Source organism: Balaenoptera acutorostrata, chromosome 3, assembly GCF_949987535.1.
Source record: "Balaenoptera acutorostrata chromosome 3, mBalAcu1.1, whole genome shotgun sequence".
Classification (NCBI taxonomy): Eukaryota; Metazoa; Chordata; class Mammalia; order Artiodactyla; family Balaenopteridae; genus Balaenoptera; species Balaenoptera acutorostrata.
In genome coordinates this window covers 170,696,411-170,721,137 of record NC_080066.1, presented here as the reverse complement: position 1 = coordinate 170,721,137, position 24,727 = coordinate 170,696,411, and the positions used below count along the sequence as shown (strand labels likewise).

The 24,727-nt window shown below is 44.8% G+C and overlaps 1 protein-coding gene across 1 annotated transcript; it reads left to right on the top strand.

Moving 5' to 3' along the window:
• The first annotated feature begins 11,455 nt into the window (after positions 1 to 11,455).
• Positions 11,456 to 24,110, top strand: LOC130707521 (ATP-dependent RNA helicase DDX24-like). Its single transcript, XM_057542479.1, is given in 6 exon segments — positions 11,456 to 12,171; positions 19,147 to 19,327; positions 19,329 to 19,681; positions 20,761 to 20,914; positions 21,174 to 21,689; positions 23,693 to 24,110. Coding segments are annotated over 6 exon segments (2,019 nt in total). The 5' UTR covers position 11,456; the 3' UTR covers positions 23,793 to 24,110.
• Positions 24,111 to 24,727: the final 617 nt, after the last annotated feature.

The window sequence follows — 24,727 nt, the reverse complement described above, 5'->3', positions numbered from 1 at the left end:
AGGAAATGGACAAATTCTTAGGTATAACCTTCCAAGAGTGAACCAGGAAGAAATAGAGAATATGAACAGACCAATCACAAGTAATGAAATGGAAATGGTGATTAAAAATCTTCCAACAAACAAAAGTCCAGGACCAGATGGCTTCACAGGTGAATTCTATCAAACATTTAGAGAAGAGCTAATACCCATCCTTCTCAAACTCTTCCAAAAAACTGCAGAGGAAGGAACACTCCCAAACTCATTCTATGAGGCCACCATCACCCTGATACCAAAACCAGACAGAGATACCTCAAAAAAAGAAAACTACAGACCAATATCACTGATGAATATAGATGCAAAAATCCTCAACAAAATACTAGCAAACAGAATCCAACAACACATGAAAACGATCATACACCATGATCAAGTGGGATCTATCCCAGGGATGCAAGGATTCTTCAATATACGCAAATCAATCAATGTGATACACCATATTAAGAAACTGAAGAAGAAAAACCATATAATCATCTCAATAGATGCAGAAAAAGCTTTTGACAAAATTCAACACCCATTTCTGATAAAAACTCTCCAGAAAGTGGGCATAGAGGGAACCTACCTCAACATAATAAAGGCCATATACGACAAACCCAAAGCAAAACATCATTCTCAATGGTGAAAAACTGAAAGCATTTCCTCTAAGACCAGGAACAAGAAAAGGATGTCCACTCTCACCACTATTATTCAACACAGTTTTGGAAGTCCTAGCCACAGCAGTCAGAGAAGAAAAATAAAAGGAATCCAAATTGGAAAAGAAGAAATAAAACTTATTGTTTTTAGATGACATGACACTATACATAGAGAATCCTAATGATGCCACCAGAAAACTACTAGAGCTAATCAATGAATTTGGTAAAGTTGCAGGATACAAAATTAATGCACAGAAATCTCTTGCATTCCTATACACTAACAATGAAAGATCAGAAAGAGAAATTAAGGAAACAATCCCATTCACCATTGCAACAAAAAGAGTAAAATACCTAGGAATAAACCTACCTAGGGAGACAAAAGACCTGTACTCACAAAACTATAAGACACTGATGAAAGAAATCAAAGATGACACAAACAGATGGAGAGATATACCATGTTCTTGGATTGGAAGAATCAATATGGTGAAAATGACTATACTACCCAAAGCAATCTACAGATTCAATGCAATCCCTATCAAAATACCAGTGGCATTATTTACAGAACTAGAACAAAAAACCTGAAAACTTGTAGGAGACACAAAAGACCCCAAATAGCCAAAGCAGTCTTGAGGGAAAAAAACAGAGCTGGAGGAATCAGACTCCCTTACTTCAGACTATACTACAAAGCTACAGTAATCAAGACAATATGGTACTGGCACAAAACCAGAAATATAGATCAATGGAACAGGATAGAAAGCCCAGAGATAAACCCACACACCTATGGTCAACTAATCTATGACAAAGGAGGCAAGGATATAAAATGGAGAAAAGACAGTCTCTTCAATAAGTGGTGCTGGGAAAACTGGACAGCTACTTGTAAAAGAATGAAATTAGAACACTCCCTAACACCATACACAAAAATAAACTCAAAATGGATTAGAGACCTAAATGTAAGACCGCCGGACACTGTAAAACTCTTCGAGGAGACATAGGAAGAACACTCTTTGACATAAATCACAGCAAGATCTTTTTTGGTCCACCTCCTAGAGTAATGGAAATAAAAACAAAAATAAACAAATAGGACCTAATGAAACTTCAAAGTTTTGCACAGCAAAGGAAACTACAAACAAGATGAAAAGACAACCCTCAGAATGGGAGAAAATATTTGCAAATGAATCAACGGACAAATGATTAATCTCCAAAATATATAAACAGCTCATGCAGCTCAATATTAACAAAAAACAAACAACCCAATCAAAAAATGGGCAGAAGACCTAAATAGACATTTCTCCAAAGAAGACATACAGATGGCCAAGAAGCACATGAAAAGCTGCTCAACATCACTAATTATTAGAGACATGCAATCAAAACTACATTGAGGTATCACCTTACGCCGGTCAGAATGGGCATCCTCAGAAAATCTACAAACAACAAATGCTGGAGAGGGTGTGGAGGAGAGAGAACTCTCTTGCACTGTTGGTGGGAATGTAAATTGATACAGCCGCTATGGAGAACAGTATGGAGGTTCCTAAAAAAACGAAAAATAGAATTACCACATGACCCAGCAGTCCCACTACTGGGCATATACCCACAGAAAACCATAATTCAAAAAGACACATGCACCCCAATGTTCACTGCAGCACTATTTACAATAGGCAAGATATGGAAGCAACCTAAATACCCATCAGCAGACAAATGGATAAAGAAGATGTGGTACATATATACAATAGAATATTACTCAACCATAAACAGGAACGAAATTGGGTCATTTGTAGTGACGTGGATGGATCTACGTCATACAGAGTCTGTCATACAGAGTGACATTAAGTCAGAAAGAGAAAAACAAATATATATTAACGCATATATGTGGAACCTCGATAAACCAGTCTGCAGGGCAGAAATAGAGATACAAGTGTAGAGAACAAGGGGGGGAGAGTGGTGGGGGGGTGTTCTGGTGGGATGAATTGGGAGACTGGGAGTGACATGTATACACTAATATGTATAAAATGGATAACTATGAAGAACCTGCTGTATAAAAAAAATAAATAAAATAAAATACAAAAATTAAAAAAAAAAAATAGAGAAGTCACCCTGCTCCTTGTGTGTATCCTGCCTTGTGGCTGAAGCCCCTGGCACCACGGGGCAGAGCATGCCTGGACCATGTTGAATTGCTGAGAGCTCTTGGGGCTGGCAGGGACATATGACAGGGGCAGGGACTGGGGTGCTGGGGCAGCTGGGACCAGGAGTTCCGGAGATTTCAGGAGTTGCAGGAGTGAGCTCAGCCAGCTCCCCACAAAGAGGAGCCTTGGTCCCAGGCAAGGGAGAGAAGGTACGAAATCAGGCTCAGACCTGCAGTCATTTCTTGAAGTTTGCAGCTCATGGCTCACCATCACCTCTCTCTCCATCAGTACCCCTGACCTGTCTTGAGGGTTTCCGTTTCTGCACAGATGATATTTCCAACAAACTGGCCTTGAAGTTCTCATGCCTCACTTCCAAAGATCTTGAACTCTCTGCCACACACACCCAAGGTCATATACTAGGCCCATGCTGGCCACTATAGGAACCACTAGCCATGTGTGCTATTTAAATCTTAGTTAATTAAAATGAAATAAAATTTAAAACTCAGTTCCTCAGTCCCACGGCCCACATTTCAGGGACTCGATAGTCACATGTGGCTAGTGGCTACCATACTGGATCACGCAGAGAGCATGCTTACCACCGCAGAAAGGTGTATTGGACGGTGCTGCCCTAGACCCTGTCACTAACAGAAACTGCCCCCTTTCTATTACCAATGTCCAGCACCCCCCTAGAGACTCCCACCTCCTCCTTGTATAGACTCTGACTCTAATGCAGCCTTCAACCACAATGGGATTTTCAAGCTCTGTCCAGGGACACCTCAGAGATACTGAGGGGTCGGTTCCAGACCACCGCAAGAAAGCGAATATCACGTGAAGTTTTTGGTTTCCACTGCATATAAAAGTTATGTTTATACTATACTCTAGTCTACTAAATGTGCAATAGCCTTTTGTTTAAAAAGACAAGGAGTATACCTTAATTTTAAAATACTTTATTGCTAAAAATGTGAACCAATATCTGCCAAGGCTAGGTTGCTACAAACCTTCAACTTGTAAAAAACGCAGTATCTGCAAAGTACGATAAAATGAGGTCTGCCCATATTAGTTTCCTGAGGCTGCTGTAATTAACTACCACAAACTGTGTTGATTCTCTCATGGTCCCTCACAGTTCTGGAGGTCAGAAATCTAAAATCAAGGTGTAGGCAGGGCCAGGCTCTCTCTGAAAGCTCTAGGGGAGGATCCTTCCATGCCTCTTTCTAGCATCATTGTCTAGGGGTTGCCAACAATCCTTGGCTTGTGGCTGCATGACTCCAATCTGTCTCTGGCTCCACCACTGCCACCCTAGTCACCATCACCTCTATGGAAAATGTACGGCAGTTCCTGAGAAAATTAAAAGTAGAAAACCATATGATCCAGCAATCCCATTTCTGGATATATATCCAAAGAAATGGAAAGCGGGGTCTTGAAGAGATATTTGCACCCCCGTGTTCACAGCAGCATTGATCACAATTGCCAAGAGGCGGAAGCAACCCAAGTGTCCATCAACGGATGAACGGATGATCACCATGTGGTATATACACACAATAGAATATCATTCAGCCTTACACAGCAAGTTCTGACAGACAGGTGAACCTTGGGAACCTTATGCTAAGTACAATAAACTAGTCACAAAAAGACAAACACGGTATGATACCACCTCCGTGGAATTTAGATTAGATTAGTCAAATTTTTAGAGCCAGAAGGAACTGTGGTTGCCAGGAGCTGGGGGCAGGAGGATATGGGTAGTTAATGTTTAATGTGTACAGAGTTTCACTTTGGGCAGATGAAGAGAGTTCTGGAGGTTGGCTGCATGGTAATGCGAATATAGTCAACAGTACTGAACTGCACGCTGACAAATGGTTACCTTGGTAAATTTAATGCTGTGTGTATTCTATGGGCCCCCCCCCAAAATAAAACAAAAAGCCTGTGTCTTTTGCTGCCCTGGCCCCAGGCTAGCCCCACCCTTACACGTGACACTGCTCTGCGAGGGTGTGTCCTGGGTGGACTTTAACAACCAGGCCCTGGGGCATCACGGGAGGAGGGAAAATGGAGAAATGGTACTCACCCGCCTTGGGTGCTATGGGGCCAAAAGGTCGGGCACGGCCAGTGGACTTAACCGGCAAGGAGCCGTGCCTGAGCCTGAGCCTGCGCCTGCCGGCTGCCCTGGAGCCTGAGCAGCACCTCTGTCCCTCCTAACAGAATATGACCTGGCTCTGGGAAAGCCCTAAGAGGGACCTCATCCTACACTGTGCTTAAAAGGAAACCATTCAAGGCCCAGAGAGGGCAAGTGACTGGTTCTGGGTCACTCAGCAAGTCAGAGGCAGAGCCAAGTCCTGAAGTGTGGCTCCTCTGATTCTAGAGCGTCATTTCTTTCATCTCTCATGTATACTGTGCCCTTTTTCTGACAATGTGAGTGTCAGAGCGATTCTATCAGGAACATGGGCCTGACACTGACAACTCAGAAGGCTGAACTGAGCAGTGGGGAGTTGGGTGAGGGCCCGTGGATTGATGGTCAGGGATCAGTTACCTGCTTTACGGGAGAAATTGCTGCCTCCATCCTTGGGTGGGTCTCTGGGGTCAGAGCCAGATCCATCTGGCCCCTGGGGTGGCCCCTGTGGTGGCTTGCCAGGAGAACCATCAGAGGCCTGGTTGGATGACTGGGAAGGTTCATCCTCCTCTGGAAAAACAAAAAAAAGAGGTGGGGGAGCTCCCAGCAGGGTGGGCAGCTGAGGGACCAGAGGCCCCACACGGCGCCCTCCACCATCTCCCGAAACTCCCAAGAACTCTGATGTTGGGAGGGGACCTCAATGGCAGCTGTGCTAAGAGGTGACAAAGATGCTTGGAGGTGAACCCAAGGAGAAGACAGAGAGAGGGAGACCCAGCACCAACGCGGAGCTGGCAGGTTCCAGACTTCACAGAGCAGGAGTGTGAGGCCCAGGAGGTTAGAGACCTGATGGGGCACAGTGCACCTGGTGGCAGCTCCAGGCCAGAACCCAGACCCCCTCCGCCCTCGTTCAGGCACCCCAAGCCCTGGGCCACCCCGCCCTCTGGAGCTTCCCTAGGGCACTCACCATCAGAGGGGGATTCCGGCCGGAAGGGGTCAGTGGCATCTCCTCCCCCGCTCTCTATGGCTTTAGCTGACATCTTGGAGGCAGTGTGGGAACACTAGGTGCAGAGCCAAGGACACCACTATCTTTCTGAGAAACAGAGTGTGAAAATCAGAAGTGCTCTGCCTGATTTATGATGGACTGGCGGGGGGAGGGCAGGGGCACCTCTCTGTTGCCCCAGACTTGTCCTCTGTCCTATAGGAGCCTGCGGGCACTTCCAGCCTGCCCCCCAAATCTGCACAGACCACAGCTTTTAAAGTTAATAATGACTTTACTTGGCTCCCTGATCTCCAGAATCCTGTTCACCTCTAATAATCCATCTTTCCCCGCCCACTGCCCACCCAGCCTAAGTCTTAGGGCTTCAGAGTGACCTGGGTTGATACAAGACTGGAGGTTCCCAAAGTCTCCTGGTAAAGGTGGGCTCAAGCCCCTTCCCAGCACACTCACCTCTGGTCACAGTGACAGCAGCCCTGGATGGAAGCAGAGAGGGATACAGTGAGTGGAGTCCTGTTGCTCTCTCCCCTCCCCCACCTCCTACGGCCCTGCCTACCCTGCGAGGTCACTATCTGGGAAAGAAGAGCAGTGTCAGAAGTTCTGCAGGTAGTGAGGCTGCCGAGGACGCCAGCTGGGTGTTAACGTCCCCTACTGTGACTGTGTTACTGTCAGCTTCCCCTTTCATGGCCCTTAGCATTTGCCTTATGTATTGAGTTGCCCCTATGTTGGGGGCATAAATATTTACAATTGTTATATCTTCATCTAGGACTGATCCCTCAGTCATTATGCAGTGTTCTTCTTTGTCTCTTGGAAGAGTCTTTATTTTAAAGTCTATTTTGTCTGATATGAGAATTGCTACTCCAGCTTTCTTCTGATTTCCATTTGCATGGCATCTCTTTTTCCATCCCCTCCATGCTGGATGACGTCTAAGCCCAAAAGTCCAAGGAGGAAGTGAATCTATCTCTTCCCAGGCTTGGTGCCAGGTAGAACTCACCTTTGCACGCTAATGCAAGGGTGAGGCCTGCGTGGGTGAGTCTTCCGCGGGAGCATTATTTTCCCTTTCAAAATCCCTTCTTGGATATGTGAGAAATCCATAGTCCTCCTTTTCATAAAACTCGACTGCAATTCTTGTGAACTTTATTTTATATGAGATCGTCCTTCCCCTGCCTGCCATGATTTACAAATTTATAGCACAAAACATTTTACCTTGGCTGACAAATGGCACAGAGCCCTAATCTCATATCTGTAATCACCAAGGAGGCAGTATGGGTTGCTGGTTAACAGCATGATCTCTGACCAGTGCCTGGGTTGGAATCCTTAGTTGTGACCTTTGGCAAGTGAATTACCCTTGATGTGCCTTAGTTTGGACGCACATAGGCACTCACAAAATAGGTGCTATTATTACACTTACTTCTTTCTGTTCCTTACCCCTAGTGGAATAAGTCTCATGAAAAGTGTAGATTTGTCTGTCGTCTTCCCCTGGGTCAGGAGCTCAGTAAATATTTTTTTTTAAGATTTTTTTTGATGTGGACCATTTTTAAAGTCTTTAATGAATTTATTACACTATTTCTTCTGTTTTGTGTTTTGGTTTTCTGACCGTGAGGCATGTGGGATCTTATCTCCCCGACCAGGGATCGAACCTGCACTCCCTGCATTGGAAGGCGAAGTCCTATCCACTGGACCGCCAGGGAAGTCCCAGTAAATGTGTTTTGAATGAAAGAATGAATAAGGAGAAAAAAGGGGAAAGTGAGAATCTCAGTGTGAAGCTGGGGGGAAAAGGAGGGGCAGGAAATGAAAGAAGGGGCAGAATCAGGGGTGGAAGAGGCCTCTGCTTGGAATATGCTTGAATGTCCTGGGAAATGAGGCTTTGTCCCTTGTGCAATACAAGGACATGAGGGACCAGACCTAGGACCTGTCTGTCCCCCACCCCCACCCCTGCTTAGCTTTAGGACAACAGCCCCAAACAGCTCAGCAAAAACTGCTCCAGTTTCCCCTGGGATACTGGGTGACACGTCCATGGGACACAGAGGGGAGAGGTTTTCACAGCAAGGTTGCAGGAGCCCCTCCTCCACGTCACTTGGTATCCAGTCTACTTTCCTGGCAGAATTCAGGGCATGAGGGACATCCCACTCCTGGAGAAACAGGCCTGTTGGTTTCTCTGAATTTCCTGTCACTAGAAGACAGCTAGAAAGACAACCTATGGAACAGTAGAGATTGGTACCATCAGACCACATGTGACATTAAAAACACCACAAACAAGGGTAAGAGACATGGAATCTACTGAGGGGGAAAAAAAAACAAACGCAATACTCTTTGCATCATTAGAATCCCCAATGTAAAGAGAGTTCTTATGAAACAGTTTTTCAAAAGAACTGTCTTTAAACAGGAACTCAGATTATAAGACGTGGTTCCTAAAAAGAGAATTATACATGGCCGATAAATATTTGAAAACGTGTTCAATCTTGCTAGTACTAAAAATCATTTTTAAGAGATAACTTTGTGCGTGTGTGTGTGTGTGTGTGTGTGTGTCTGTGTCTGTGTCTGTGTTCAATGCATCTATTAGTCAGGGTTTGGCTGCAGATAACAGAAGTCACTCTAGGTAACTTAAGCAGAACAGGTTTTTTGGGTTGTTTTGGTCGTGCAGCGGTCTCCATGGGTCACCGACCATGGGACTGGCCTCTGTCTCGGCGGCCTGAGGAGTCTGAGGGCCCTTGGGGTTCTGGGAGCCTGGGTCCCTCAGTGATGACAGCTGGGCAGCGTTTGGGGACCTGGCCCTGCGGGCGCCAGCAGCTGAGATCTGCCTCCTTAGCGGGGCCTGGGCACTGGCGGGAGGACCCAGACCGGCTGCTGGACTAAGGCTCCCGGGCAGGGTAACCTGTCTGCACAGGGAACCCCTCCTCTTAGGCAGTGCCTGGACCTCGAAGGGTGAAAGTTGTGCCCTGGGACCTTGCCCTTCCTTGTCAGAACAGAGAATAACATTTGTTTGGTGGAGGCTAACAGGAACATGGTGACCCGACCGTGACCTGACCTCAAGAACAAGGGATGTGACACCAGGAAGTCTGCAACCACTCACCACGCCCCTCCCTCACCTTTCCTATAAAAGGGCTTTGCTGAAAGCTTGGGGAGTTCTGGGTTTTTAAGGCATGAGCCACCCGTCTCCTTGAAGGGCCCTGCAACATACCTTTCTCTGCTCCGAACTGACGTTTTGGTATTGTTTGGCCTCACTGTTTGTCAGGCACACAGACTTGCCTTCCGTAACATGACCTCTTCCTTGGGTTTGATAATTTGCCAAAAGGCTCACAGATCTCACGAAAGCACTTTACTCACCATTACTGATTTATTACAAAGGATATTAAAGGATACAGATGAACAGCCAGATGGAAAAGTACCTATGAGGAAGTCCGGAGCACAGGAAGTGCAGTCCCCGTAGGCTTCAGGCACCAGTTGGGCACAGACTATGCCACCCAGGCTCTTGGGGACACACTGGCAAGTTCCTCCAAGAAATGAGTTCAGCTGTGTCCCATGCTGGCTCCGGGGTGGTGGGGAGGCTCACTCGACCTAAGCTTGGTGAATTCCCCCGTTGTCCTTTAGGACTTCCCAAAGTCACCGGACATAGAGACAGTGCGTGGGAAAGGTTTCCCAGATGGTCTGGTGGTCCCCACGTCGAAAAAAAGATTAACTACCGTGAAGCTGATTTCTCTGCATATAACAAAGGACCCAGTTTAGCTTGATTATTGCAGGCAGCCAGACCTTCCCCAACCATCAGTGAGCAACAGGCGAGGCATGAAAACCTGCGGAAAACAACACCTCCAATACAGGCTGGTTGAGTTGTAAATTAAATGCTAAAACGTTTGCGAGGCTTCAGGCACACAGCTAGTACGTAAACAGCCCCTACGCTAAAACCAAAGCAAGAATACAAGAACTTACGTTCCCATACATGAGGTAGAACAGAGCCCCTTCAGAGGAGGTACGGCGGGCTCCACCTGTTGCTCCCGCTCCCTAAGCCCGAGAGGAGGACCTACCCGCGCAACCCATTGCACCCACCGTCCGCGCTCTCGGTACCCGGACTGCGAAAGCCCGCCCCGCGCAGCGAATTAAGGGCGGGGTCTAGAATGGGGGCGGGACTTCCTTCCCAACGCAAAGGCGTGCGTAAGCGCAAGCCCCTCCCCGGAACTGCGGTGGACGCGGCCGAGGAGGGCTGGTGCAGCAGTGTGTGAGGTGGTTGGTCGGCGTCCCTCTACGGTGAGTACCGAGGCCGGAGCCGTAGCGGGGCCGGGGCCGGAGCCGGCACCCGAGAGGAGCTGGAGGCGGCCTCCCAGCGCGGGGCTCTCCAGGCCGTTGTGTTCTCGGGACCAGAGAGGGCGGCCGCCGGCCTCGTCAAGCGGCCTGGTCGACCCTGCGCCGGGGGCCCCTCGGTTTCTCTGCTTCGTGAGCCGGTTCGTGCCTGACGCGAGGCGCCAGCGCCGGGCTCCTGGCCGGGCGCCAGGAGGAGGGACCCCACCCCCACCCCCACCCCGCTTGCTCTCTGTGTCGCAGTCCGCGTCCTCGCCCCCATGTGCCTCCTCCCTTCGCCCCATCGTTGATCCGGGTTGCTTGTGATCGCGGCGTAGCCCATGATGGGGGTGAACCTTCGTTGCGCTCTGGGTTGCTTTGCCGGCGGGGCGCCATGCTGAGCGGTTCTGGGCGTGCGTCACCTTTTTGTCTTCGCGTGACGATCCAAGGAGACACACACCCTCATCATCCCCATTTTCCAGACGAGGAACGAGGCTCACAGTGATTAATACGTGCACCCCAGACCCAGAGCTGGCCAGTGACGGGTCCAGATTTGAACCAAGGTTTCCCTTTGTCTTTCCACAGGATCTATTTTTCTCGGCCTTTCTGAAAAGGGAGAACGTGGCTCGAGTTCCAGTCTGACGACTTGTGCATAGATCACTTGTTTTTAAATCACTTAAAAGGTAATGAAAAAGCTGGTTGGGTTTTAAGCCATCTGGCAAAGGTCAGAGTGGTGGCAAAGGCATCTGCCCTCTTGGGGCAAGGCTTGAGAAGGAAGAAGGCTCTGTGCACTCTTAATAAAGCTGTCCCCCTCACCCACCCTCCAGCGACCCCCTCAGATTCTTATTCAACCTTCAGAGTGGCTTGGGAGTGGCAGGCTTCACCCACCATGCTTTAGAGAATGTTATTTATTGCAGAGAACATTTTGTGACCTAGCTAGTAAACCCCTCCCCCCTTTTAAAAATATGAGAACGCTGAGGTTCAGAGAGGATTAAGCAGGAGCTGCCAAGGGCACACAAGCGGTCGTCATTGCATCTGGAATGCACACCAGATCTTGCTCATGTGTCTTTGCCACACCTCCTGTGTCCCCTCTGTTGCAGGCCAAGCTGCCCGCTCTGCGGGTACATTTCTTTCCTTCTTTGATCTTCTCTAGCTGGCAGCATCAGCGTTAGAGCCATCTTTGTGTCTTCACTTCTTTGCAGGGCGTGATACTCTGTAGGCTGCTTAGAAACTATCTGTTGCCTCAGAACCCTGTGCTTCTCAGTTGCCAATCTAATGGAACATTTCTCTCCTTTTCAGCAACCATGAAGCTGAAAGAGAAAAAATCGAGGCCAGAGCCACCAAACTATGGCAGAATTCAGAGGAAGGGCATCAAAGTTGTGGGAAAATGGAAGCAGGTGAAGATTGACCCAAATATGTTTGCAAACGGACAGATGGATGACTTGGTGTGCTTTGAGGAACTGACGGATTATCAGTTGGTCTCCTCTGGGGAGGGTTCCTCCAGTCTCTTCTCAAAGGAGGAGCCCAAGAAGAGAAAGTCACAAGCTGTTTCAGAAGGAGAGGAGGAAGGAGAGTCTACCTCCTCAAAGAAGAAGATGAAGTTGAAGAAGAGTAGAGCTGTGGAAACTGAAGGAAGCAGTGCCCAGAAAGTGTTTGAGGGCAAAGATACTGAGCCAGGGCCCCAGGGAGATGGCACAGTTTGTCCTGATCCAGAGGTAGGGGAGATGGCATCAGAAAGCCCGGCCCAGACGGTTCCAAAAAAGAAGAACAAGAAAGGGAAAAAAAAATCAGAGCCTCCCCAGGGTACTACTCCAAAGGTGCCCAAAAGAGCAAAGACGTGGATGCCTGAAATGCGTGATCACAAGGCAGATGTATCAGCTTGGAAGGATCTGTTTGTACCCAAGCCAGTTCTCCGAGCGCTCAGCTTCCTAGGCTTCTCTGCGCCCACACCAGTCCAAGCTCTGACCTTGGCACCTGCCATTCGTGACAAACTGGACATCCTTGGGGCTGCTGAGACAGGTAAGGGCATCCTTATCTGGCCAGGGCAAGATTGCTTCTGGATTGAGCTTGTGGCTGCTAACAGGCTGGTTGGCTGGGAGACGGGAATGTTGGGGGCACGACCACAAAAGCACTGTTGAGTGAAGGTTTTCAGAGGTCGGCGAGCTCTGGGTTGAAAGAGGCCACTTCCTGATTGGTGCCCTAGGCAGGTCACTTTATTTCTCTGCGCCCTGTAGACCCTATTATAAAATGGAGATGGACAACTACAGTACCTGCTTCTTTTGCTATGTGGGTTAAATGTAAGTGCCTACTAAATTTATACATTTACACAATAGCAAACTAGTAACAAAAAACAATAGTAAACTAAAATTTACACAGTGCATTGTAAGTGATCTGTAAATGGTAGTTTTTTTCCAGGTCTTGAGCCTTTTCTGAATGGCTCAGAGGTAAAGTAGGGCTAAGATCAGCCCTCTGGAGAGGTAGATCTTCATTAGTATAAGGAAGAAGTGTCTCATTCGCAAGAGTTGTCCAAAGATAAAAAGGGCTGCGTTGGGAGTTGGTGGGTTTATTGGCATTGGAAGGATTTGCGTTTGTGATAACCTTTGGGTGGATTTGGTAGGCAGATTTGGGCAGGAGGTGACTGTTGGGACTAGGCATTGTTTGAAGATCCCTCATTCCTTGGGCCATCTAAGACTTTGTGAAGCCAGGACAGGTTGACTCACCCTGGGGAGACTCAACTACTGATGGGGGAAAGAGCAATACAAGCCTGGAACTATTAGTCTAACTTGACCAGCAATAACCAATAGAAATATATATGTAATGTGAGCCACATATGTAAGTTAAAATTTCCTAGGAGCCATATTAAAAAAGGTTTTTAGAAAGTGAAAATTAATTTTAACAATATATTTAACCAACTACATAGCATATTTCAGTACGCAATGAATGTAAAATTATTGAGATATTTTACATTCTTATTTTTATACTGTTTTCAGACTCTGATGTGTATTTTCAACTTGCCGCCCATCTCAGTTTAGAGTAACCACCTTTTAAGAATGTGACAGCTGTGTGTGGCTAGTGGCTACTATATTGTATGGCATAGAACTGTAACCAAAAGTGGGTCCAGCTGCTCGCCGCTCAAAAGCCAATAAAGAGGCCAGCTTGGTGGAAAGGAAAGTTAGCTTTATTTTGGATTCCGGCAACGGGGGCGGTGGGGGGGCAGGGTGGGGGGTGCTCCTGTCTGAAGGCCGACCCCCCGCCCCCATCCAGTGGACAAGAGCTGTTATAGATGGAGGGGAGGGGGCCGCATGCAGAAACAGCAGAGTCAGCTGTTGACGGTGATCTTGAAATTGGTCATTGGTGGTCTGACCAGCATCGTCTTCATTGTTTTAAGTACAGTCAATCTTCAGTTCCAGGGTCGGTTTGTTTCCATTTTCTTGAGGCCAGTTCTCGGAATGGCAGGTTATGTCATGGCTACAGTCTGGTCATCATGTAGTTAACTTTTTCCACCTGGTGGGCGTTTTATCTGTAGATACACAGAAGGTATCTACAAGACAGCTCACAGGATATGGCTCAGAATATTATCTATAGCCCTTGAGAAGGAACTAAAGGTCCTTAGCTATGCTTATTGACTAAACTTTTATGATTTGGTCTTGTTGGACTGCTTTCCTTTGCTTCTGCATTTTCTCACTTCTCTGATTAAACTTATTCTTTGGCTGAAGTTTTTCCACAGACAAAGGCAGGCAGAGGACATGGGAGGTGAGGACCATAGGGTCCTGCTCCATTTCAGAGCTAGACCATGTAGACCAGCGGTCCCCAACCTTTTTGGCACCAGGGACCAGTTTTGTGGAAGACAGTTTTTCCACGGAAGGGGGTGGGTGGTGGTTTCAGGATGATTCAAGTGCATTACATTTATTGTGCACTTTATTTCTATTACTGTTAGTTACATTGTAATATATAACGAAATAATCATACAGTTCACCATAATGTTGACGGGAGGCCGAGCTCAGGGAGTAATTTGAGCAATGGGGAGCGGCTGTAAATACAGATGAAGCTTCGCTAACTCACCGGCCGCTCACCTCCTGCTGTGCGGCCTGGTTCCTAACAGGCCACGGACTGCTACCGGTCCATGGCCTGGGGGTTGGGGACCCCTGATCTAGACACTCTGTGCCTTGGATTTCTGGAAGTGTGGTCAGGAAACTTGAGATGAGGTCCTGTATAAGAGTCATAAAAATGGAAGAGGGAGAAAAAGCCAGGAAAGGGGCATGGAGGTAATAGTAATACCTTAGAACATTTATTTAACATTTAAAATACGTCACGCCCTGTGTTACCTGCATGAACTCAGTTTCTCAAAACTACCCTGAGGTAGGTTCCGTTATTATTCCCATCTTACTGAAGAGGAAACTCGGCCTCATAGAGGGTAGACAGTGTCCCTAAAACTGCCCCACTGAAAAGCGGTAGTGCTTGAATAGTTCTAGACTAGGTCTATGTGCTGTTAAGCATTCGGCTACACTACTTTGGTATGTGCAGAGAGGCCTGGAAGCCTGTTTCCGGAAGGCAGAGGAGAGATGTGAGCCACTGTGGCTAGAGATTGACATTTGGATTTATACCACAGCTCCTATCAGGCTATTTCTGTGGAATGCTGTGAATCCACAGGTCCTAGTCTCAAAGACTTTTGGGGCTGTGGGCAAACTGCTGCCAATGCAGATAATGAATATATCCATCACCCCCAAAAGATGTTTGGGCCCCTTAATAATCCCTCCTTCCCTACCTAGGCTCCCCTCCTTGTTCATCCCCAGGTAACCTCTGATAGTCTTTCTATCGCTATCAATTAGTTTGCATTTTCCAGAATTTTAAAATGGAATCATACAATATGTATTTTGGGGAGGGAGAGTGTCTGCTCTTTAACTCAGCATACTTTGAGGTTCAGCCATGTTACTGCAAATACCAATGGTTCGTTTCTTTTTATGGATGAGTAGTATTCCACTGTATGGATAGAGTACAGTTTGTTTATCTGTCTATTGATGGATATAGTTCTGTTCTTCCTAGTTTTTGGCATTTACAAGTAAAACTATCATAAATATTGGTGTATCAGTCTTTGTATGGATATATGCTTTGATTTCTGTTGGGTAAATACCTAGGTGTGGAATGGCTAGGTCTTATGGTAAATGTAACTTTTTAGGAGTTTTCCAAAGTGATTGTACCATTTTACATAATCACCAGGTTATGAGAGTTCAGATTGGTCCATGTCCTTGCCAGTACTTGGTGTGGTCAGTCTTTAATTTGATTTAGACTTTAAAAATTTTAGTGATATTTCCTGGTGGCTTTCATTGGTATTTCCCTAGTGACTCGTTGAGCAGCGTCTTTTCCAGTGCCTAATTGTATCCATATTATCTTCTTTGGTGGTGTCTGTTTAGTTCTTTTGCCCATGTTTTAATTGGGTTGTGGTTTTCCTATTATTGAATTCATAATATATTCTAGATACACCTCCTTTATCAGATATGTGATGTGCTTTTTTTTCTCCCAGTCTGTGGCTTATTTCTTCATTCTCCTTACAGTGTCTTTCGAAGAGCAAGAGTTACTTATTTTGATGAAGTTTAAGTGATCACTTTTTCTTTTACAGATGTGCTTACCTAAGAATCCTTTGCCTAACACAAGATCACAAAGATTTTCTCCTATATTTTCTTGTAGAAGTGTTACTAGTTTTAGGTTCTGTGTTTCAGTCTGATCCTTCCTGTGTTAACTTTTATGGGGAGAAATACAGATCAAAGGTTTGGTTTTGTTTTGCATGTGGCTACCTAATTATTCCAGCACCGTTTGTTGAAAAACTACTCTTTCTCCACTGAATTGCCTTTGCATCTTTTTTGAAAATCAGTGACCATATAGGTGTGGGTCTATTTCTGGAGTCTTTTCTTTGCCATTGATCTATTTGTCTATCTTTACTGTTTTCCCAATACGTCACTATGTTGGATACAGCAGCTTTAGAATAAGTCTTAAAATCAGGTAGCATAAGTCCTCCAGTTTTGTTCTTTTTAAAAGTTATTTTGGCTATTCTAGGCCCTTGGCGTTTCAAGGTGAATTTTAAAGTCAGTTTTTCAATTTCTACAAAAAAGTCAGCTGGTATTCGGATTGGGATTGCATTGGTTATAGAGCCAACTGAGGACATGACATCTGGACAATATAGAATCTTCCAGTCCATGAATGTGGTATAGCTCTCCATTTTTTTTAGGTCTTCAGTTTTTCTTAGCAGCGCTTTGTAGTTTTCAGTGTATGCACATCTATTAGATTTATCCTTAAGTACGTCATATTTTCGATGCTTTTGTAAATGGTAATTTAAGATTTCCTATTTCTGATGCTAATAAATAGAAATCTGCATTTTTGTATATTGATCTTGTATCCTGCAACTTGGTACCATCAACTGGTTTCTTGAAGATTATATAGGATTTTCTTCAAAGATGATTATTCATCCAGTCTGGGTGCCTTTTGTTTATTTTTGTCTTATGTGTTGCACCGGCTAAAACTCCAGTACAACTGGAATTGAAGTGCTATAGTGGGCATCATTGCTTCGTTCCTGATCTTTGGGGAAAGATATTCAGTGTTTCATCATTAAGTGTGATGTTAGCAGTAGGTTTTTTCCTATTTGTCCTCTGTCAGGTTGAGAAAATTCTCTTCTGTTTCTAGTTTGCAGAAAGATTTTTATCAGGAATGGTTACTGTGTTCTTTTAAACGCCTTTTCTGCGTATATTGAGATATATGTTTTTTTTTATTTTCAGTTTGTTGATAATGATGATAAACTGAACTTAGTCACAGTGTATTATTTGTACATTGTTGGATTTGATTTGCTAAAATTTTGTTAATGGTTTTTGAATTTCTGTTAATAGGATATTGGTTTGTAGTTTTGTCTTCTTGTAATGTCTTTGACTGATTTTGGAATCAGAGTAATGCAGGCCTCAGAGTGAGTTGAAGTATTCCCTTCAATTTTCTGAAAGAGTGTGTATAGAATTGGCATTTTCCTTCCTTAAATATTTGGTAGAATTCATCTGTGCTTGCACTTTTCTGTATAGGATGGTTTTTAATTATGAACTTAATTACTTTACCATATTAGAAATATTTTTATTTTTTCTTGAGTGATAGTTTACTACTTGCAGTTCAGTTAGTTTTTGTTTTGTGAATGTTGAAACCCTGTTATTAGATGCATAAATGTTTAGGACTATTGTATCCTCTAAATGAATTCAGTTTTTTCATTATGAAAAGGCCCTCTTTTTCCCTGAAGTATTCTGTGTTCTAAAATCTCCTTTGTCAGGTTATTAATGTAGCTTTTCCAGCTTTATTTTGATTAATGTTAGCATGGTGTGTCTTTTTCCATACTTGTACTTTTGTCCTATTTATATCTTTCTATTCAAAGCGAGTTTCTTATAGGCAGCATACAATTGGGTCTTGCTGTTTAATCCAACTATCTGTCTTTTAATTGTGTTGAGGTCGTTTACATTTCATGTGATTATTGATAATGGTTGGGTTTTAATCTGTTTTGCTATTTGTTTTCTATTTTTCCCAACTATTGTTTATTCCTTTGTTACTCTTCTACCTTCTTTTGGATTGAATATTTGTGATACTATTTTATCTTTTTATTGTCTTATTAGCTATAACTCTTTGTTATGTCCTTTTGGAGGTTGCTTTTGGGTTCGCAGATGATGTCTTTAGTATATCATACTCTGCCTTCAAGTGATAATATACTACCTTACATATAGTACAAGAACGTTAACAAGAGTATAATTCCATTTTTTCTTTGCTTTGTGCTTTTTGTTTTATACTTTATGTGTTAGAAATCCCCAAACACATTTTTATTATTTTTGCTTTAAATAATCCATTATTTTTTAAAGAAGTTTTAATAAGAAAAAGACATTTTTAATATTTATCCATGTCACCGTTTCTGGTGCTCTTCATTCCTTCGTGTTGATCCAGATTTTCAGCGAATATCATCTTTTGTTTTACATGAAAGACTTTCTTTAATATTTCTTGTATACCAGGTCTGCTGATGATAAATTCTTTCAGCTTTTGTATACCTACAAAAGTCTTTAGTTTGCATTTTGTTTTGAAAGAGATTTTTGCTAAGTGTAGAGTTGTAGATTGTCAGATTTTTTTCCCCAGGTCTTCAGATAAAGATGTCATTGCACTGTTTTGTAGCATTTGTTGTTTCTGATGAAAAGTGCTGTTTTTCTTATCTGAAGTTTTATGAGTTTGTTTTTGCTTTCTTTTTTGTTGTTGTTATAGTTCTTGCTTATAGTACCTCGTTCCTGAGAGATGCTCATTTTCCTCTGAAAATTACCTCTGAGAGTTCTTTGAGTTCTGTGATAAAAGTTTCTTCATAAAGAGATCACTTATTTGCTTCTGCTTGAGGCATTTTAATTTTGGAACCACTTTAAATTCTCAGCTTGAAGTGTTTTGTTTTGTTTGTTTTTGTCCACACAGATGGTGTGAATACTTGGGCTCCATATACGTTCAAAGGCTAGTTTGAAAATGTTCAAGCATAGACAGAAGTTTTAAAGTTTTCTCGAAAACTAAGAAAATTTTCTTTTACTCCCTCCTTCCCCACCAGAGAAAGGTTTTGGGAAAGTATTGTACAGATGTTCATTCCTTACCCTTCAATTTTGTGTTCCTTCACAACAGCAACAGACACACACACACACACACACACACACACAACTTGCCCATCTCTTTAGGGTTTCATTGTTTGGACATTTGTCTGTAGTTTATTGGTGACCTCAGCCCGCAATGCCAGTCTGTCAGACTTTTCCTCAGACTCCTAATTACTGGTGCCCTCTGGTTGCAGAGCTGTAGGGGTGCTGTACCTGTGTAGGGTAGAAGGAGCTTTGGATTGGTCAGGGTGGCACTTGGCTATGTCAGGGTCCCTCATTCCGTGTAAAGGATAGAACCTCAGGCAAAAGTATGTACATCTGTTGATTGACACTGTTTTTGTTTGTTTTTTGTTCTGCTTCTAAGGAAGTGGGAAAACTCTTGCCTTTGCCATTCCAATGATTCATGCGGTGCTGCAGTGGCAGGTGAAGAAGAAGCCTATCCCAGCTCTAAGTAACACAGGAGCACCACTTGGGAAGACCAGTAATGAGGCTGGCGTTGAGACAGGATCACCAGGCAGGGCTGGAACTGAGTCTGGAGCTTTGCCTGCTGAGATTGGAAGCACTGCCCAGGGAGGCTGGAGCGAAGGCTAGAGCACCACGCAGCCAGGCAAGAGCCAAGATTGGAGCTACAGTCTCAGACCAGGTGCTGCCCTCCTGTGATGATGATGATGATGATGCCGGTGAAGGACCTTCTTCCCTGATCAGGGAGACGCCCATTCCCAAACAGGATGAAAACAAGGAGGACAGGCTTGATGAAGAGCAGACTAGAAAGTTCAAACAAGAATTGGGTGGCAGAATTGCACATCCAAGGCGTCCTCTGCTTGGACTGGTTCTGGCTCCCACTCGAGAGCTAGCCGTTCAAGTCAAACAACACATTGATGCTGTGGCCAAGTTTACAGGTGAGGTTTAATTCCGTTTAATAAATGTTGCCTGAAAGGATTCCAGTAGCTGGGGTGGCAGAGGTGAATCAGCTGTGCCCGCCCACTAGGGGGAATCTTTCTCTCCTGCCAGAGAATTAAGCCCGACAGAAAACTGTTTGAGTGACACATTCTTTATTCTCCCAAGGATAACACATAGCTAATGCTATTCTAGCTGCATAGGAAATTGGTTAACTTACTGGATACAGTAGATACTTGGGGCAGCGTTTGGCAAACCACTGTTTGGGTTTCTTTTTTTTTTTTTTTTTGTAAATAAAGTGCTGCCACACCCACTTATTTACATATGTCTATGGTCACTTTTGCATCACCAATGCAGAGCGGAATAGAGGTAGTAATTGTACAGAGACCATTTAGCCCACAGGGCCAAAAATGTTTACTGTTGGAAAGGTTTGCTGACTCCTGCCTTAGGGCATTAGAACTTAACTTTTTCAGGGAATTCTTTGGGGAAGGCTGCAGAGTCGGGGTTTCAATTTTATAGTAAAAGGAGCAGTTACTTATCAAGCTCTGACTGTGTATTACAAGGCACTTTACTAAGCGCTTTGCTTGCATGATCCTTTGTGTTCCTTCCATACTGGCTACCTTGCGAAGTCCTCCACTAGAGAGGAGAAGAGAACACTAGCCATCAGAGGAGATTCAGTTTAATTTTAATTGAGGGGCATGGGCAGGAACTCCTAGGGGAGGTGTGTCACAGCTACAAGTTACATCTTTCCCAGCACTGTGGTGCACCACTGCTCATTTTTTCCAGAGCTTTGGATGTCACCATGCCTGGGTTCAAATCCAGCCCTACTGGTGTGGTTGGAGGGGAAAGAGTAGAAAAAAATGAGGTTGGGGAAATAGTCAGGGCCTAGATCATATAGAAGACCTGGTAAGCCCTCTAGCAATGGCATCAACAGGGCAAGCCAGCTCTTAGCACCCCCCTGGAGAGGGGAGCTGTGCTGGTGACTGGCAGCCTTTACTAATCTGGGGGCGCCTGTGTCAGCGTTGGAAGAACTGAGCAATTAGTCTGAATAACAGTGTCCCTTTTGTTTTGTGTACCATAGGCATTAAAACTGCTATTTTGGTTGGTGGAATGTCCACACAGAAACAGCAGAGGATGCTGAACCGTCAGCCTGAGATTGTGATTGCCACTCCAGGCCGGCTGTGGGAGCTAGTTAAAGAAAAGCACCCTCATTTGAGCAACCTTCGGCAGCTCAGGTGAGAAACAGTACCTCCCCCTTGCCCCCACCCCCTGTTCTGAAGCGGACCTGAGGTGACATGGTACAGTGTGCAGTGCCTTCTCCCTGTTACAAAGTGCCATGGTGTGGTACTAGCCAGACTTGGGCCTTTAGAAAACCGAGCATGTGTGAGGGAGATTGGTTGAGGGCCCTGGGGGTGGTGGGGTGGTAGAGTATGCTGTGGATGACTCCTCTTACCTGCTGCTAACCAGGTGATGTGGGTCTGTCTGGATCCGTAGGTGCCTGGTGGTCGATGAGGCTGACCGCATGGTTGAGAAAGGCCACTTTGCTGAGCTCTCAAAGCTGCTAGAGATGCTCAGTGATTCCCAGTACAACCCAAAGAGACAGACACTTGTTTTTTCGGCCACGCTGACCCTGGTACATCAAGCTCCTGCTCGAATCCTTCACAAGAAGCACGCTAAGAAAATTGACAAAACTGCCAAACTTGACCTCCTCATGCAGAAGATTGGCATGAGGGGCAAGCCCAAGGTCATCGACCTTACAAGAAAGGAGGCCACGGTAGAGACACTTACAGAGACCAAGATCCATTGTGAGACTGATGAGAAAGACTTATATCTGCACTACTTCCTGATGCAGTATGCAGGCCGCACCTTAGTGTTTGCCAACAGTATCTCCTGCATCAAACGCCTCTCTGGGCTCCTCAAAGTCCTGGATATCATGCCACTGACCCTACATGCCTGCATGCACCAGAAGCAGAGGCTCAGAAACCTGGAGCAGTTTGCCCATCTGGAGGAGTAAGTCAGGCCTGCGCACAGATTAGCCATTGGGTCTAGGTCACCAGGATGGTGGGAAGCTACCTTCTCTCGTGGGAGCCTTATCGGTAGAAGGTAGCCTTTTTTTTTTGCACAGCGTGAGGCAGGCTTACTCTCATCTAGTACATTTGGTTGCTGGGAATGCCCAACAGAAACTTCTTTAATAATGAGTAATGGTGACAATAATACCTATTATTATTGAACACTTAACAACAGATTAAGTATTGTGCTTGCATTTTAGATACATTATTACATTCATTCACTTGTAACATCCTTGAGAAGAAGAATAGAGTCATGGTTAAGAGCACAGACTGGAAGCGGACTGCTTGAGATCAAATCCTGGCTGTGTCACTTCTAGCTGGTCAGATTACTTTGTGTTTCAGTTTTCTCATAATCAGTATAATAATAGAAGTTATGGCAGAGGGTTGCTCTGAGGAGTAAGTGAACTTATGCATTTGAAGTGTTCGGAACAGTGCTTGGCACATGGTATGAGCTTGCTAAATGTTAGCTTTAATACTTACCACTTGTCATTATTCTTATTTTATAGATTAAAAAAAGTAAGGTTTAGAAAAGCACATAAGCTTGCCCAAGGTTTCTCAGCTTGGAAGTGGTAGAGCTGGGCCTCAGACCAGCCTGTCAGACTGCGGAGCTCACGCTGTCGTGTCCATCTGCTCTTGGGCCAGAGTGATGGTCAGGCAGGCAGCACGGGGCAGATTGTCAAAATGAGGGCCTGGGAAGCTGGGCTTTAAATTGGCTTCTGCCCACATTGTTTTGTCAGGTTACCGGTTACAGATTAGTTTAAAGAACAAGTGGTTCACTTCCCTCTGAATGTTAGTAAGTAGAGTTAGTGGTTCATTGGATCAGGAGTTGGCAAACGATAGCCCATGGGCCAGATCTGGCTTGTTGCCTGTTTTTATAAGTAAAGTTTTATCGGAACACAGCGAGGCCTATTTATGTATTGTCTATAGCTGTTTTTGTGCTATAATGGCAGAGTTGAGTAGTTTCAACAGACATCACCCACGAAGCCAAAAATAGTTTACCCTCTGGCCCTTGACAGAAAAAGTTTGCTGACCTTGACTTAGAGCGGTGGTTTAATATTTTACAAACTTTAGTTTGCATCATATTCCGCAGCCCTATCTCAGAGATACAGGAAGTGGGGACCCTGAAGGGCCTAAAATCTTAAGTTTTTAAGACATACGTCAGGTGCTTTTGACTCCCCTTAAACTACACATACATTAAGAAACATCACCCAGTACATATTATTGAGTGCTTGCTGTGAACCTGGCACTGTTCTAGGGGCTGGTAATAGAATAGTGAGTAGTACAAAGTCCCTGCTGTCATAGAGTTTACATCCCAGGGGAGGGAGGTAATAAACTGAGAAGTAAGTATGCAGTTCGTCAAGTGGTGCTAAGTGCTAAGAAGTAAAGTTGTATAGGGAGTTGTGCAGACTGTGGGTGTGTGGTCTGGGAGGCTTTTCTCATAAGGTGAGATTTGAGCAGAGAGTAGAAGAAAGTAAGGAAATGTGAATATCTGAGGAAGACCTTTATGGCCTAAGGTGCACTAAGTGCACAGGCTGGGAGGCAAGAGCAGGTTTGGCATGTTTGAGGAAGAGCGAGGAGAGCAAGGACGCCTGTGCGACTGGAGGGAATTAAGTGGGAGGGTGATAGGAGATGAGGTCACCGACCTAGAGTATGGCCCCATTTAATGCACTTGAGGTAGTCTTTATTATTGCAGCGTGTGGCTTGTCGATTGCGGCCAGTGAAACCCAGGTTTGGATCCTGGCTCCACAACTGAACAGCCATATATATACCTTGGGAAGTTAATCTCTCTGAGCCTCAGCTTCTTTATCTGTCAAAGGGACATATGTAATAGTATTGTCTCGTAGAGTGTTTGTAAGGATTGTTGTGTTTAGAGTACTCAGTGGTAAGAATTTGATAAATGATAGCCGTTAGTTATTATTAATGAGCTTTCTCTCTCCACCACAGTTGTGTTCTCCTGGCAACAGATGTGGCAGCTCGGGGCCTGGATATTCCTAAAGTCCAGCATGTCATCCATTACCAGGTAGGGACATCAGGGAATTTGTAGGCATCTCCCAGCATTGAGTGGGGAATTTTTAAAGCAAGGGTTGAGGGAGGAGGAATTGTTGGTCCCAAGGCCTCACGCAACAGAGAATACCACGAGCATCTAGTGACCAACTGGCTGCTGCCACTTTTGGAACACTGTGGTGAGAGTTATTCTCCAAAACCTCTTGACACTGTCTGATGTCAAATATCTGATAGCCCCTTTCTTTTTGAGTTGGGCAGGCTACTTAGTATTGGCAGGTTAGAGTCTTAGTTTCTTCCATGAAATGGGCATCATAAGTTTAGCATGTAAAATGATTACCCTGCTTGTAGAGAAATAAAAGAGTGTGGTAATTAAGTCCTGCCTGGGCTTAAATCCCAGCTGTGTACCCTTGAGCAAGTTACTTAGTGTCTTTGTGCCTCAATTTTTTCATTTGTTAAATGGCAGTTATTACAGTATCGACTTCTTAAGTTCTTATTAAGGTGAAATAAGTTATTACGTGTGAGGAGTTTAGAAAGCCAGGTGGCACTTCCTAAATGTTAGCTGCTGTTGATCCTGACATTAATATCAGCACATGTACCTGGTAAAGATTAGCATAGAGTGGCGGTTAGGCCTATGGGCTCCGGGACCACACTTCGAGCGTTTGAATGCTTCTTGGCTGCTGCTTAGTGGGTTAGCTTTCGGCATGTTACTTAGTATGTCTGGTTTCAGTGTCATCATTTGTAAATTGGGAGTAATAACGCTAGCTACGCCATAGGGTAATCACCGAATTAAACGAGCTAATGCTGACGGATCGCCTAGCGAGTGTAAGTACTCAATAAATGGGAGCTATTCTGGCAAGATTATTTCCCCTTTAAATCCTTCATGCTTTTAACCATCTTTGAGGGTGCCAATTCAGTTTAGCAAATCTTTATTCTTCCTCTTTTTGGGAAAGAGTCTGGGTCAGTCTCTAGGAAATA